This window comes from Bombyx mandarina, chromosome 16 (genome assembly GCF_030267445.1).
Source record: "Bombyx mandarina strain Sakado chromosome 16, ASM3026744v2".
Taxonomy (NCBI): domain Eukaryota; kingdom Metazoa; phylum Arthropoda; class Insecta; order Lepidoptera; family Bombycidae; genus Bombyx; species Bombyx mandarina.
In genome coordinates this window covers 6,528,740-6,546,184 of record NC_143222.1, presented here as the reverse complement: position 1 = coordinate 6,546,184, position 17,445 = coordinate 6,528,740, and the positions used below count along the sequence as shown (strand labels likewise).

The window sequence follows — 17,445 nt, the reverse complement described above, 5'->3', positions numbered from 1 at the left end:
GTACAGCGAGCTTGCAAAGTCATACAATATTGTTTAAAATGGGACCCATAATGCCATAATCCAATTAAAACTTAGATCTCGAATCTCAAGGGTAGATAGGCGGGAGACATTTGTTTTAAGATGTTTGTGGCCGCTAAAACCAACTGTGCTGTGTGATTGTCTTTTTAAATCAACCACCGGGAGCGTTCTATGAAAGGAAATTTTGGAATCTGCGAAAAAATGAATTTTAACACCGAACTGAAAAAATTGGGAGGTAAACATAGGTAAAATAAAACTTCCGAAATCATTTTATTCATTCTTTTTATTTCTGAGAAAACTAGTTAAACAGTGAGTAAATTAACGATTTAGAGTTATGAACTAATCTGCAACATCACATAAGTTTCTTCTTCTATTTTATCCATCCCAAATTACTATGCTACCTACTAATTTTATTGCTGGTTTAATTGATGATTACTGGTGCCACTAGTTGGCTGTTTCTTCCAAGTTTTTTTCTCTCCCTATCTAACTTTTGTCGGTTTACGTATTACCTACGTGTGTGGGCTACAATATTTAAAACTGATTTTACCAATTCTACCAATAGCTGTCGCTAGAAGTTTCAAAGGATATAAAAATTTGGTAGGTTGGAATTTGGCTTTTATGATTTATATTTTTAACTGCCAATCGATTTTTATTCAGTTTTCGTAAATTTGATAGTCAAATATGTGAATGCAGTAGCATCGCATTGATGGCTACCGCCACAAGTTCATTAAAATTAAACTGCAAAATAACGCCTTGAATACCTACCTAGTAAACGCACAAAATAATAGGGGTTAAAGTATGAAATTTCCGTTTTAATTTAATAGGTACTTCGAACTGATACAGGACCTTCATGGTTTGAGTGAAACTTTTTTCAAATGGTACCTATGAGGATCTTTTTTTTAAATGTGCAACATTCGATTATCGACTTTCAGTTGCTTTTTTAATCAGCTTATACAAGAAAGATGAATATTTCGAAAATTCGAATGATTTTTGAATATGAGTTCCGACGCGGAAGTAACGCTGCAGAAACAGCTCGCAATATCAATGTTGCGTTTGGAGAGGTGATTGCTAATGAACGCACCGCGCGACTTTGGTTTAAACACTCGTGATGGAGATTTTGATATGAAGAACAAACCACGTAGACCGCCCACACATGTGAATAACAATGAATCGAAAGAGATGGTGGAAGCCGATCCGAGCCGAACTACCCAGGAATTAGCGGCATGGTTTAACGTTACCTTACCAACAATATTAGCTCATTTATCAAATCAATAAAATAAAAAATATGAAAAATGGGTGCCTCATGATTTGACCGATCTGCAGAAAAACACGCGTTGAAAATTGTGGTGCCTTGTTGAATCGACACAGAAATGAAGGAATATTGGATCGAATTGTGACGTGTGATGAAAAGTGGATTCTTTACGAAAAATGCAATGGCTGATCCCAGGTCAAACGCCGCAACAGTGTCCTAAACGTCCTAAAGCAAACCTTACCAATAAAAAGGTAACGGTAACTGTTTGGTAGTCTTAGCATGGGGTTATTCACTATAGCTTTCTCCGATCTGGTCAAGCAATAACGGCCGATGCCTACTGTGCCGAACTCCGAACAATGATACCAAAACTTGCTGTGAAACAGCCTCGATTCATGAACCGATCTTCACCATTATTGCTCCATGATAACGCGAGACGTCATAGGTACAGCACGTGTACGTTTTTATGAAGTTTTCTACGTGATAAAATTTTTTCGGTACTTACGTATTAACGCCACCGCGGCAAAAATATAATGGTTAGCAATAGTAAAATTGCTCGGGTTTTGGCAATAAAATTGCATAAATAATCGAAAATTTTGGAAAAGCGAATCAGAGCACCCCACTTTCCACCTGGTGTTGTCTGCCCTACCCCTAGAGTGTATATAAAAACCGGAGGCGCGGAGGGATAACTGTTCTCGCCCGCTGTGACGGAGCACAGGAACAGTGCGAGGGCGGAGCGACTGAGGCTACGAACTACGAAGCGGAGCACGAGTGATCGTGCTTCGGCACGCAAGGGCGGAAGCGCTGCTCTTCTCGCAGCGCCGGAGATAAGGCGGCTTTTTAATAGAATTTTTGCCGCGGTGGCGTTAATACGTAAGTACCAAATCTTCTTACCAGGAGGCAGTGCAGAATGCTTTCACACAGTTTGAAGAATCTAGATCACCAGAGTTCTATCGGAAAGTCATAAATGACCTTCCTATTAGATGGCAGCAATGTATAGACAATAATGGTAGATATTTTGATTAAATAAATATGTTAAATGAAAAAAAACGAATTTAGATTTTTCAGTACAAATCGACAATTTCATACTTAACCCCTAATATTATGGTTTTAGGTTTTACACATTTATCAATGTCGACAACAACTTGCTCTTTTTATGCACTGATTTTATAGGGTAGTTTATTTCAGAGGAAATGATAAAGAAATAGCGTTATTAATTGTTGTATTTTTTGTTTGTTTTAAAACAGCATTCTAAAATAATACAGCTAAACAGGTACGTTAGTTTTTTTTAAAGCCAATTAATTCAGCTTTGGCTTTCGCTCTACGAGAGAGTAGTTGCTGATAACTACCACAACGCCTCCGAGAAAGTCAAGACTGATAGGAATCGCAACGCATTGAAAAAGAGCAAAAAACTCAGCGGGCCGATGCTATGTACCAAGGTCACCCTGAACCCTGAACCCTTCGACGAGTACGGTGACATTTGTACGCTTAATGCGAGTTTTTAACTTTAGGATTTTTGAACTCAAATTTGTATGGAGTTGGAACAGCGCCCCCACAAACTCGCATTAAGCACACAGTGCTTTAGTTACTACTAGCATTACAACTGAAAGGTTACTGTAATTTGACAATCACCCTCTTGCTTCCGCTCATTGCGAGTCTCACTAGTAACGTTTTCTTAATATATCCTAGTGAATTTAGCCGCCCCCAAAATTTTGCCTAATACTACAGCTCCCATATTATTTGACATAAAATATTACATACAATTTTGTTTGTTGAAAAATAATATGAGTTATTCAAACACGTCACATACGATTATATAACATATTTTACGACCTGTGCAATACCCAACCCAAGTAAACAGATTAAAAGTAGATTCACTCATTGAACACATGGTGTTAGGTGATTTTATAGACATAAAATTTAAAAGAAGGTCACTTGATGAAATAAAGGGTTTTTGGACGGCATGACATTTCTACCAGCATATTTAAAAGGATTCTGCTTCATGTCACTATTAACCAACACGCAAATCTTACAAAGTTTACGCATGATTCAAAATATGTTTGATCTTGATCATTGGTTTTAGTAAAGTAACAAAATGAAAACTTGTTTTAGCTAAAAAAATGGCAGTTGATTTCATATACTTTTTTCACACTTATCTACAATTTGTCTGCATCAGGAAACATTGAATTCTACGATTTGTCTGCATCAGGAAACATTGAATTCTACGATTTGTGGAGGGATTATTATATATGATTTTCAGACTTTGAAATCCCAGCTTGATGCTTTAAGTATGGGGAAAAATATTTTCTTTTTGAAGAGTTCTCCATTACCAATATAAGTTTCATTCAACTGTGCACCCCGCTTAAATGATCATGAGAGGGCACAGTCGCTCATAGACATTAGCAATGCCAGTTGCACTTTCTTCAAACTTCATTTCAAGGATATATCCTAGCACTCAAGGAACAACTTGGTCCCTCTAAGATGTTTCCTGAGTGCAATGCACTCAAGGTCTAGATGGCAAAAATGATCTGTGCTAGGAGAACTCAACTCATGCTGTGTTGAGAAACGTAAGAGAACAAATTTTGAACCAGGTTTAAATGCCACAAATTATAATTTGTTCATAAAAAAATACTAATCAGTCCATTGAAGATTGCGTTAAAAATTTGAAAGCAATTTCAGTCATAGATTGAGATCAGAGGTTTTTATTATTAGCATATATTTTGTTAAAATTATCACTGTGTTTAAGATGGTTGTTTATTTAAGCTTTACTTATAACTTAATAAGATTTGCATTGATTGTAAATTTCAATTTATACATTGTTTATTTACAATTTTAAACTTCAATTTTTCATTTGTATACCATTAGAATGTGTGAGAATAATAAGTATATTTAAATGGGGAAGGACATTATTATTATCAATTTTTCATAATCCCTGTACATCTCCAAATGCACATTATTGTTATCACTCAAATGTCACTGAGAACTTGCACAAATGACTAGCATCAGATAGTAGTGAAACAACTACTTCCTATTATTATCTAAAATTGTGATTCACACAAATTAAAGTTTTGGTGTAGATCCAAACTCTGTGCTCATTGGTGTCAATTTCCTTTATAAAATATCTAATATTTAAATCATTACATAATTTAATAAAAATATAACAAATATTTAAGACTATCGAAAAAGCTATAAGTATATATATTTTCCCATTGACTTTTCAATCTTCTATTAAAACAAGCTATATTTTGTCAATGATTAAACACTTGAGATTCAATTATTGAAAGTATATTTACGATGAATTATTAATTGTTCCATATTATCATCTTTTCTAACATGAAAGAGCATAATTATTTTCAGTCCACTTGATAAATATAATATGTGGAATGTCTTTAATAAAAACTTATTATCTAAATATCATCATGAGATTACCTATTTCTTTTTGTGTGACTTATAGGGCAACACTACCCACATGTAAAAATACTAAATATAATTAAACATGTAAATAAAATTAAATTTTCAATATTATCACAATTTTAGTAAAAGTAAAAAATTAAACATAATTACCTAACTAATGTAAATATTCAATAACTAAACTTTTTTTTGTTTTGTGAAAGTGTGCAATCTCTCCAAAATATTGTGATTAGTAGACTTTAATTGTTGATACCTCCATTATAAGCATAATCTGCTTTGTTATGCATCACCAATTGGTTGTCCACGAAGTAAAAACTGTCAGAACATGTCTCGAAAGGAGCAGCAATCATTTCCTCAACTAAAACATTAAATTTATTACTTGTCACCAAATATTACATCTTAACATATTTTCTTGCAAATAACTGACAAAACAATTACTATTTTCAAGTAATCTGGCCTTAATTTTATGCTAAGTAATAAAATGTATTTTTATCAACTTACCTAAGTCAGGGGGTAACGTTGGAAACTCATAAATGTGCTCGCAAGTGTTTCTTGAAAATGGAATACAGAAACCAAACTCAAAATCAAAAGTTTTCAGTAGTGTATCCCTGAAGAAGTGCTTCTCAATCATTCTGAAATGGTTAACTGGACGAGCCCCAACTGTGAATTCCACTCTACACAAATCAAAAAATACCATCAGAAATCTTATATTTTTATGTTTATTAAGATAAGGCACCAAACAATGTTTCAAGTCACAACTTTTTTTTTTTTGTTAGAATGTACTTAGAGAAAAAAATAAAGAAATTTATATATTGTCGATACTCACGTAGCGCCAACAGTTTTCAACTTCAGAAATTGTGGTGTGAATTGATAACGAACAAATCTCCCCGCATTTGGATCCAAGGGCTCCTCTGTGGAATCTTCCAAAGAATCATTATCGACGCCGAAATCAGTCGGAGGTTTAGCTATTTCAAATAACACTGTTCCAGTTTCTAAATCTCGAATTTTAAATCTCGTAAAATCGATATCGTATACATTAGCTTCAGGGCTGCAGAGGTATGTATCTGTAATTCTCTCCAATCTCAATACATCTTCAGGAGTTACTTGATTGGAAATCACATCGTCTTTAATTGATTCATGTAAAGATATCGATTCACATTTTTTTCCGACTAGGCTCATTTTGCGGACAAAGTAACCTGTATGGTTTTCAGAGCTTAAGTTTAAAAAGGGAGGCACTAGTGAAATTATAAGATTTGTAGAACGTAGATTATATCAAAACATTTTATCTTTTACTTTTTAAACCATCAAAACCAGTCTCCAAATTTTTGAAAAGAAGAAAAAAATGGTCTTTTTACAACACCATTTTCTTGTTTTCAAGGGTTTTCCGGGCTTCTTGACTCGATCTGTCAAATATTTAATGACATAAACTGTCATAAGTCTGAGCATCAATGTCATTCGTTCAACAAAAAAAATTATCTATTGCATTCTGCAGTTGAACTTTTCATTGTCATTTGCTGTAATTGTAAAATTATACAGACCAAAAATAGATGATCTATGAAATATGAAGGAAGCCCATATGCTTTATTTTATATATCAGCTTGAAACTCATGTTACCTACAATCATACAATATTTTTGCGTAAACTGGAATTTCGCGTTTCCGGTTTGCGTTTCGAGCATAGATTGCCACCAATGATAGACCTGTCGGATGTGCTCTCGATGCGTTAGTAAGGAAAAGCGAGTGTTCTTTATTTCTAGAAATGAAAATAAGCACATAAATATTTCTGAATAAATAATACAATGTTGTACTGCAGAAGTATTATAAATATTATAGTTTGGATGTGTAGAAGTTAAAACCTCCATGACACAAAAAATTAACAGATTTGCATTGTGCACAAACATAGATTGAAATCCGGTTTAGCGCATCAAATACTTCGATCATTGTAAAAGGCCTAATGCAGTAACGCTGCGTATTGTAGCTACAATAATACATAAATAATCGCTATTTTACGTACCAACTGATCTACAAATCAAGCTGTAGTCGTTTTTGGACCAAAGAGTAATATAAAAAAATCTTTCTATCGCTAAAATGCAACAAATTTAACCCCATCTGGGTTAAATTTAAACTCAAACATAGATGTAATCATAGGAAAGACCTTTCGTATAGTTTCTTTAATGAAACATGCTTAACTATCGTGTCTTATATATTTTATATCTGCATCAGTTTTTTACAACCCTTTTACATATAAATTGTTTTCATCCTTTTTGGGCAATCGTCTGTCATTCTTTTTTTTCTTTTTCGACTTCCTCCAAATAGGTTGAAGTCTTTTACCTAGATTTAATAAATCTATTTCAAAATAAAATATTCATGATAAAATAATTATTTTAATTTTTTTCTTAACGCAAAACTTCCTGACATATTAATAAATATATTATGATAACCCTGCTATTTTCAGTCATATTAAAATTTAAAACAACTCTAAAACTGAGGAATAATTAGATTACAATTTACAATTCACTCTATAAAACTTGTTTCGTATAAAGGAAAATCCAAATCTTGACGTAATATCCGTTGCGTCTGCTGAAGCATGCGCCTTGTCATTTCCATTGGTCGGCCAGTCATAGATTAAAATTAAAATAATCTGCCAATAATCTGGTTGCCGCTCAATTCTAGTCTGTGATAAGCCTATTTTAATGTGTTAGTGGATAGTTTCATGTGCATTTAAGTGAAAAAATTATTGAACATGATTATCAAAGAATAGTAAGTATTCACAGTATATTAACATTATACTAAGCTTTGCTGCAACAATACTTATTACAAATGTGAATCGATATTTGCTTCCAAACCGATGTGGACAGTAGGTAACAATTTTGCTTTATCAGCATCTTTGAAAGCAACTCGCTGCTTAACGCAGAACTCCTGGATTTATGATGAACCGGAGGTTCTGACATTGACAGCTGGCCAGGTCAAGGTTTTGAATGGGATCTGGCCACAGATTTCAATATAAAACGATTAAGCAAACAAATTCACTAAAAAATATGATGATTTAGAAATAGTTTTTAAAAGAAATTATTTTCCATTTCAGCCGAGTCACACTTCCTCTAACAGTTGAAGAGGTAAGTGCAACACAAAAGAAATAAAAATTAGGTTAATGTATCAAGGTCGTATACTTATTTCATTTCGAAGATTTCCCAGGTTTCATCTGAATTTTATTACCAAGCTAACAATATTTGGCATACTTTGCATTCAAAGTAAAATTAAGTATTTTTTATGAAATACTGTCAAGGCGGATGGGTATATCTGTTACATATAGAAAAAAAGTCTGTGAGTGCATTTGATTGTAATGTCTATAGTAAATTAATCATTTAGCACCCCTAAGCCATCTAAGTAATAAAAAATAAATAAGAAAAAACTAAGCTCGTTCACCCACCCGAGCAATACAAAAAGATACATAGCTTCAGAATCACACAAAAGCTACTCTAATATTATCAGCTTCATTATTTATTTATTTATTTATTTCATTATTTATTAGAAGCGGAACATAAAACAAATACTCGAATGTACTGAGTTTTAAGGAGATAGTTACTTGTTTCATAAATTTTGCAAGTGATTGCACACACCAAATAAAATTTTCTGATATCAAATCAAAAGTGTAGTATAATCAATGTTATCAGTAGATAATTATCTTTATTAACTCTTGGATTATCAATGAAAATAAACAATTTTTCCATACATAGGTTTACCACAAATTTACTGCATTAAAAAGTTAGTAGGAATTGTCAAATAAATAGTTTGAATAACTTGCTATTCATATGAAGTTGTTTTTTTAAAAAAAGATGTTCACTGATGGAAAATTAAATCGAAAAATATAAAATTTGAATAATCAGATTAAATTGATGTCTAAAATATCCTAGATTTTATTTTAACCTCTTTTTCTTAAAATTCAAATTAAATTACTCTTGTTTGTTGATATCCACCAAGCACTGTTCAATTTTTGCTTTTAATTGTTACATCTTTTTGAAACAAATAAACCCATCGTCTGTTACTAAATATCTATAAAGGTATTTTAAAAATGGGCGAGAATTGGTTTTTCTATCAAAAACATGTCTGTTGTTTTCCAACCTGTAGATATGTAAGTAGCATAACACTTATAATTCTAATAAGTTAATAATTTTCCAATAATGTTTCAATATATATTAAGATTAGTTATATATAATGAATACTGTCATCCAAGTACACTTGATATTCAACATAATCACATACATACACAAGATACATACATAATCACATACATAAGATTGAGATTCATGTTACATTTTCATTTTTTCATTTTTTTTATTTATTGCATTGATGGATGAACGAGCTCACAGCCAACCTGGTGTTAAGTGGTTACTGGAGCCCATAGACATCTACAACGTAAATGCACCACCCACCTCGAAATATAACTTCTAAGGTCTCAGTATAGTTACAAGAGCTGCCCCCACCCTTCGAACCGAAACGCATTACTGCTTCACGGCGGAAATAGTGGTGGTGCGGACCCCCAAGAGGTCCTACCACCAGTGATTACGCAAATTATAATTTTGCGTGTTTGATTTTTATTACACGATGTTATTCCTTCACCGTGGAAGTCAATCGTGAACATTTGTTGAGTACGTATTTCATTAGAAAAATTGGTACCCGCCTGCGGGATTCGAACACCGGTGCATCGCTACATACGAATGCACCGGACGTCTTATCCTTTAGGCCACGACGACTTCATCCTTATACATATATATTTAATAAGTGAAATTAAAAAGTCCCTTAGTATCAATATTTGGATCGTTTGAATCGTTTATGTAAAACAGTACAAAAAAATATTTATCTTTAAAATTTTGTCAAAAGGCACTAATAAAAAATTCACATCTGGGACCTCCACAAAAAACTTGTTATTTGCGTTACAGTTTAAAAAACATATTTCATTACAGTAACAACTCAAACAAGATACATCAGGTGGGTCGTGAACTCGTTTACTGATCTAGCTTTATCAAAAATAATTATTAAATTATTGGAGTTAAAATTTTGATTCTGTCACGAGAACATCATACTATATTCGAATCACAAGCATACAAAAACTCAGCTAAGTATCTTGTGAATAAAATAGTTTTCTATCCTGTTTAGACGTATTCAAACGTACGTTGACGTAATTATTGAGTTTTTGTAGTGTTTAAGTGACCTTTAATCATTTAAATACCGTTCATCATCATTTTTCGTTAAAATCTGCTGTCGATACAATAAATCATGCTCATTCTGAAACAAGAACAGTAGGTATAAGATTTTTTTGTTTTACATTTGTTCTTCTTCTGTTTGATTTTGGCTCGCGCGGCTTGCGTATTTGCCACCTAGCAAAATAAAAGGTTGGGAAACTACGTAGTCAAAAAAGACTTGATCGGATTCGCAAGGGAATGATTAGGAAAGTTAGAGAATATATGAAAATACATATATCAATAAGATTAAATAAAATATGTACATAATTAGATAATATAAATAAAGACAATAAACTATTGATTCATATCAAACGACGTATTAGGAAGGATAGAACTTCACCGCCCATCTAATATCAAGTTATTAGTGGAGCCCATAGTCAACAACGTTAATACCGCGCTGACAATAAGTCAGAATTAAACCTAAACTATTATTTGAAAGTTATCGTTATGGCTTTGTGATTCACTAGATACCATTGTCGTTCATATAAAAACAGTTGAACAAACGACTCGAACAATACGTTGGCAACATACAACTTACTGAGTTCAAACGGAATTACGTCTAAATGTATTTTTTTATGTATTCATAATAATTATTTTATTGTTCGATACCAGACACCCGCTAGTTGTCATTGTTTTCAAAAGCGCCCTATTCGTTCTTTAGGCATAATAATCTTATACCTTTAAACGAGCAATTCTTGTATATTAATTTAAATATAATCTGAATCTCGGAAACGGCTCCAACGATTTTCATAAAATTTAGTATACAGGGGATTTCGGAGCGATAAATCGTGTTTTTTCCGAGTTTTCAATAATCAACTCTTCCCGACATCTATTGGCGAATAATAATACTATTTTTCGCAATTGAGGGCAACTAACCGCTTTAAAGACACAACAAGATGACGTTATCAAAAAAAAAACCGAGCATCATCTAGTACATCAATATAGAAGATCGAAACAGGAAATGACGTTGAAAGCGGTTTAATTTTATTGATTTTTCTAGTTGCGTATTGTAAGCCCACCTGCACAGATAGCTATCATAAGCATTGTTTCCTACGAAATGCTCAGTTTTGTAGAATAGGACAGCTGTTCTGTGAGTAGAGTTGAGATTTTGATCTCATGTTTATTTTTATTGCTTAGGTGGATGGGCGAGCTCACGGCCCACGTGGTGTTAAGCGGTTATCAGAGCCCATAGACACCTACATCGTAAATGGGCTGCCCCACCCTTCAAACCGAAACGCATTACGGCTTCACCGCAGAAATTGGCAGGGTGGTGGTACCTACCCGTGCGGACTCACAAGAGGTCCTGCCACCAGTAAGAGATGAGCGCTTGGTATTGATGCCGTGAAATCTTGGAGCTCCAGTAACCCCTAAATACCGAGTCAGTCTTACAGTTCGTCTGCTCAGCAGCGCTATTAAAAAAGAAAAAAAAGTGTCAATGAAACAAATAATTTTCACGAGGCTATTTGTTAACTATATAAATAGTTTAATAGTTTCTAGTTTCCTCTTGAACTTTGGTCTAGGCCATTTTGCAATTAATCAAATATTTTTAAAGTGTATAAGAAGATTTCCTCTACTCGTTAAACGTGTTATCTACACGTATATTTTTTATTTCTTTTTGTTACAGCATAGATTGGTGGACAAACCTCCGGCCCACCTGATGTTAATTGGTTACCGGAGCCCATAGACATCGACAACGTAAATGCCGTCACCCACCTTGAGACACGAGTTGTAGGGTCTCACTTTTAACAGTACAAGGGCTGTCCCGCCCTTCAAACCGAAACGCATTACTGCTTTACGGCTGAAATAGGCGGGTGGTGGTACCTACCCGTGTGGACTCGAAGTCTTACAACCAGTAATTACACAAGTTATAATTATGCGGGTTTAATTTTTATTACACGATATTATTCCTTCACTGTGGAAGTCAATTTGTTAAGTACGTATTTCATTGGTAAAATTGGTATCTGCCGGTGGGATTCGAATACCGATGCATCGCTATATACGAATACACCGGACGTCTTATCCTTCAGGTCACGACGACTTCGAAGAAATAAAAACAAAACAAAAAAATATACATGACCTCTGATCTTTAAAGCTTAATAATGTTTCCTAATCATATTATCTAAATACTTTTTACAGAGAAATAAGAACTGACTCCCTTTAACGTCTTTCTGCTAAATTAATTTCCTATTCATATGGTAATTAATTTAAAAAATTAATACTTAAAATTATGGATTGCTTGCGATAAATTCGATAATCTATACTCACTTATGTTACAAGTAGTTATATCTAGTAGGTGACTGCTAATTTTAAACATTACTTGACACGATTAAAACGTTCGTTTATCAGATAATTTTTAGCTAGTAAATGGGTTAGTCCAATAATCACGTATCTGTAATCGAAAAAATGTTAAAAAAAAATTTAAAAAGAGAGAGAGAGAGAGAGAGAGAGGGAGAGGGAGAGAGAGAGAGAGAGAGTATTCTTTATTGTACACCAAAAAAGAAAAACAGTGCAGTACTTAGGTTACTAGCCATTCATTATTTTATTGCCCTTGATGGCAGACGAACATACGATCCACCGATTAGTAATTACAGATGCTCAAGGACATCAGCTAGTCAGGGACATACCGCTTATGACTCTTTTAAATTCTCGTTTACTACATGAATTACATGGCATATTGTGTAGTTTGATAATTCATCGTTTTTTAATACATCTGATTTTAATATTTGCGCTAGGTAACATTCAGAATCGATTTAATTACTTTAGATATAACTCTAATCTCTATATATATTTTAGGAACAAAACAAACCATTTTGTTTGTTTGAATTAGATTGATATGAGCGACGTGAACAAGGAAATCGCACAAAGTTCCCAAACCTCTATGATATCCACTATTACACTCGAGTTATAGTTACGAATATTTAATAATCCTTCTATAACACGTTCGCGACATCTGGCATTTTGTTTTAATATTCACGTTTTAATCTTACGTATAGTCATCTCTTTCCTGGACTAAATAAAATTGAAGTTACTTTTCCCTTACGACAGAGAGGACTAGGTTTCTCTTAACCAACCGCAAAGGCGATACAGACCAAGCATATTATACATACCTTGTTTCTCACTTAGGGTGCTCACGCTGTGGTTGGGCAGAAGGTCTGACTGATGTTCATATTTTAATTCGTAACACAGGTCTGCTTAGTAACAGTAAAATGCAGGATGATCGTTCCTTCCTGGACGTCTCAGGATGTGTGTACCCTACTACGATCAACGCATCGTTTATGACAGCGTTAATGACAACCTTAACAGAAACACCAAATAACGAAATATGTTTTTTTTTTAAAACTATAACACGTGTTATTTGACACGGCAGCACTGCTTGATAAGATACGAAAGTAATTTCTAATTGTAACGAATTATTATATTTACAGACAATCGGACTGTCTTACTTTAAAAAATTAACAAAATATATATTATTTATTTATTTATTTATTGCTTAGATGGATGGACGAGCTCACAGCCCACCTGGTGTTAAGTGGTTACTGGAGCCCATAGACATCCACAACGTAAATGCGCCACCCACCTTGAGATATAAGTTCTAAGATCTCAAGTATAGTTACAACGGCTGCCCCACCCTTCAAACCGAAACCCATTACTGCTTGACAGTAGAAATAGGCAGGGTGGTGGTACCCACCCGCGCAGACTCACAAGAGGTCCTACCACCAGTAATTTATACTGTAAAATAAATTAATACTGTGTACTTTACACCAGCTAGTTTGACATCGTGACGTGGGGGGTACATCCAAGTTTCGACTAATCCTTCTCCCGTCTTCAAGGATACGATAAGAAATTCCAATACAAGTGAGACCTCAACCTCACGTCTCAAGGTGAACCTCACGACCAACCACGTCAGCTTTACAATAGTACTCAAATAATTCTCAAAAAAAAATGCTTCCCGCTTTTAAAAGCATGACTCAAATCAACCATAGACATCACCTGTTCTGTATGCTTCGTATTTATAATTTTGAAAAAAATAATTTTCTTTTCTACACTACACAGTATCAAGTGGCCCAGTTATACTGCGTGGCGGAGGTCTCCAAAAATGAAACCGGCGGAGGTGAAGGCATAGAGGTCATAAAGAATGAACCGTTCAAAGATTATCCACTGCTCGGTGAGTTTTACTTATAATTTTCAAATTGAGAAAATATATAATTTACTTAGAATAATAGTAATAATAATAATAACAGGGAACAAGTCACGCACGGTCATTTGGCCCCAAATTAGGATCCCCTGTACTGTGGGAACCAGAGATTGATATAAATAGTTACATACTTTTGAATATATAGATAATTAACGTCCATGCAAAGAGAAAACAAACCTGTTCGTCACACGATTGTCCGAGGTGGTAATCGAACCCACGACCCTCCGAGTCACACCACAACCACCACCAAGTCAGCACGACTTAAAACAATAACACGAGGGACCTGAATTAGTTTTGATTCTTCATTTAAGTTTGGGTCCGAGATTCAATTGACCTCCGTTACTTGTAATTCAATCATAACCCTAAAGATAATTATTATCGCTCATGTCTTGGAGTCCAATATTGTAGTTTATACAAGTATTCATCTGAACTCTTGAGGGGAAATCTGTGGTTTCACGAAAATATTCTAATGAAGCTAATGGCATTATGTTTAGATTTATTCTAACGTAAATACATTTATAGGTCCAAGTAAGAACCGTGGTGGCTCCTCGAAAAGTTCTGACTCTGATTCGTGTGACGTATGTCAGGATTGCGACGAATCTGGTATATAACGTGCTGTATTTTGAAACTTATAGAATTTGAATTCACGAGTAATGAGAACACATCGTCAGTGAGTTCGTAAACGATAGACGAGTCACATCTTATCATTTAATTTAATTTTAGTTCAAATCTGTTTTAAGAATTCACGTTAAAGGTGTTATAACAATCCGCGATCATTGTAGATTTATTGTTATATTCATACTTTTAAATTTAATTATGTTTTTAAATGTTAATTCTCAACTAATCTTCAATAAACCTTGAAGTTGATAATAAAAGGCAAAAACTTTAATTAATAGTTTCAGGTTTTGTTTTGTCTGTTATTTTTAATAATTTAAGTAAGTTTGCAAGGCAAGTTACCAGTCTACGTCATAACAATGTGTCTGGTTTTGTCGTGTACCCTGTGCATGTTGAGAGACCTATTCAAAAAATAACTTAAAAAATTCAATTCTCAATTCAAAAAATCAAATTATTAATTCAAAAGGTAAACAGATGAGGTGTTCTCTAGTATATTTATGTTGATGTTTCACTTCTATGTGTTAATTACTAGTTTCCGACCAATATATAAAAAGGAACAAAGACTATGTAAAAAAAATATTATCCGATGACGCAAATAGAGAAATTGCATAGTATGCAATAGCTAGGTCTGGGCTATGCAATAACTCGTGACGTCTGTGGAAATACATTGAATTATTAGCACATTACGTTATCCGTATACGGTCTGATCTGTAATAATCTTGGTGCATCTATTGCGTTATGTGATGGCCATGAGTGGAATTCCGGGGCATAGGTACCATTTTAAAGCGCTTCAATTAGCTTGGTTACGTTTGGATGTTTGTTTGTAACGGTATCTTTGAACGATATTTTCACAGTTCAAGATTTCCGATTCAAAAATTTGTACATGCAGCAAAGGTAGCAAGGCAAGGACCACACAATAGTTTCTTCTAATGACCTACTGTCTAATGTTTTAATGTCTTAACCAGTATCAACAGGAGAATAAAAGGTGAAATTAAGTATTAGTACTATTTGCTATTTAAGTGTGTTCCTTTAATTTTCTTAATTAATTTTTAATATGTAATTAAGAAGTGTTCACAAATAAATTTACTGGCCGTAGGGCGACTTATGAGCTCTTGCGGGTAGTTAGCACAACCCCACTATTTCTGCCGTGAAGTTAATGTAAAGTAATGCGGTAGAAAGAGTTTGAAGGATGGAGCAGCCATTGTATTAAACAAATTGAGACTCAGAACTCGTGTCTCACGGTGGGTGACGACCTTGATGTTCGTCAATGTCGATGATCGATTTTGATGTTCGATCTTGTTGTTGATGTCCATGGATACCGGTGATCGTTTAACACCAACCGGCCGTGAGCTCGTCCATCTATTTTAGAAAAACAAATATAAAAAACTTTCACGATAGATGTATAAAAATGTATTATTATATAAAACCCTCCAGAGAACATTGCATACCTAGTGGTGGTAAGGTATATTGCGAGCCCAATGGTAGAACCGTCATGTTGCACATTTCTGCCATGAAATATTCATGCGGTCTCATTCGGGACAATCGCATGCACAGTAAGCAACGAAAAATTTTAACATCAGTAGTCGCCCGTGAGGTCATTTGGTCGAGTATCTCTTGATTTATGATCGATTGTCTTGAAATCATCAAAAATCTACTCTTGACCCACACAACGTATGTGCTATCCAACCAAATGAGTCATAACGCCTTGTACATAAAAACAGACGTTGAAAATATTTTTGTTTGTCAATTGGTAATGAAATTTATTTTGAAGATGTGCACTCATGCTCGTGTTATGCGTAGAGGTAAATAATAATTAGAATAATGCTCGAAATAGATTTTGTTTATCTACGTACCATTCTATCCGAACAGTAGAAGTAAATATAATGTTGTTGATTGCTTACACTACGTATGATATTAATGTGTTGGAAAAGGCAACAAATATTATATCGGTTATTATATACCACGATTATATTCCTTTCACTGTACAAGATCCATGATTTGAGTTGTTTCGGACTTACATGTGTTCAAAAGTTGGACACGGCGAAAATTATTATCTGATTGTTGTTATTGAGCATGTTTCATTATTATCACAATCTGCCCAACAGAAATGACAAAGTTAGCGCTGTGTTGGCCTGTAAAAAAACTTTAGAACTCGTAACTCGGTCATACAATGAATCGGAAGGAGTGATCTAGCGCATTTTGAAAGTGATCTTGAAACTTACGCCCAGGCGTACTGCTTCAGCAATAGCCGCATTAAATTGATCAACTTGATCTAAAAATTAGTAATTTGCAATCGTAGAGCTGATGATGTCAATGTATTGCACACACTTTCATCCTAGCGTAGTCGAAATAAACAAGGCGATCGGACCATTTTGTACCCGACTCCTCGAACTCCACCAGCATTTGTGACCATTTTACGTAAAATAATAATACACAAATGACATCTTTCTTTGTCGATTACGTCAGATTCGATTATTGACACAGTTGTTTCGCTTATTTGTAAAGGTGCGTGCTGGAACTCAGACAGAATTTTTTTTTGTTAATTATTTCTCGAGTCTACGTAAGTACGACTGCGAATAACGTATGGAATAATTAACATTTCGACTTTCTTCATTTTGACAAATATATTTATTGTTCGCCATGTAAAAAAGATAAAACAAATTTCGTCATTGAAGTTGTTGATTTTCGTCTCGGTTTTGATGACACGCATCATTT

The 17,445-nt window shown here is 34.1% G+C and overlaps 2 protein-coding genes and 1 long non-coding RNA gene across 3 annotated transcripts in view; 1 reads left to right on the top strand and 2 right to left on the bottom strand.

The window, feature by feature from the left end:
* Positions 1-283: 283 nt before the first annotated feature.
* unc-119 (unc-119 lipid binding chaperone) lies at positions 284-6,090 on the bottom strand. Its single transcript, XM_028179523.2, has 3 exons — positions 5,505-6,090; positions 5,180-5,352; positions 284-5,036 (listed from the first exon to the last, which is right to left on the bottom strand). Exons 1-3 carry the CDS (start codon positions 5,855-5,857, stop codon positions 4,918-4,920), a joined length of 645 nt encoding a protein of 214 aa, XP_028035324.1. The 5' UTR covers positions 5,858-6,090; the 3' UTR covers positions 284-4,917.
* Positions 6,091-7,233: 1,143 nt separating this feature from the next.
* vib (phosphatidylinositol transfer protein vib) overlaps positions 7,234-17,445 on the top strand; it is a 28,954-nt gene continuing 18,742 nt past the window's right edge. Inside the window, exons 1-3 of the mRNA XM_028179507.2 lie at positions 7,234-7,437; positions 7,763-7,793; positions 13,974-14,085. Of these exons, the coding sequence (XP_028035308.1) occupies positions 7,421-7,437; positions 7,763-7,793; positions 13,974-14,085 (160 nt within the window). The 5' untranslated portion in view covers positions 7,234-7,420. The remainder of the gene's footprint in view (positions 7,438-7,762; positions 7,794-13,973; positions 14,086-17,445) is intronic.
* LOC149501291 (uncharacterized) lies at positions 15,956-17,090 on the bottom strand. The gene is made up of 3 exons (XR_016324407.1): positions 16,953-17,090; positions 16,749-16,862; positions 15,956-16,089 (listed from the first exon to the last, which is right to left on the bottom strand). It is a non-coding gene; the product is annotated as an uncharacterized LOC149501291 (long non-coding RNA).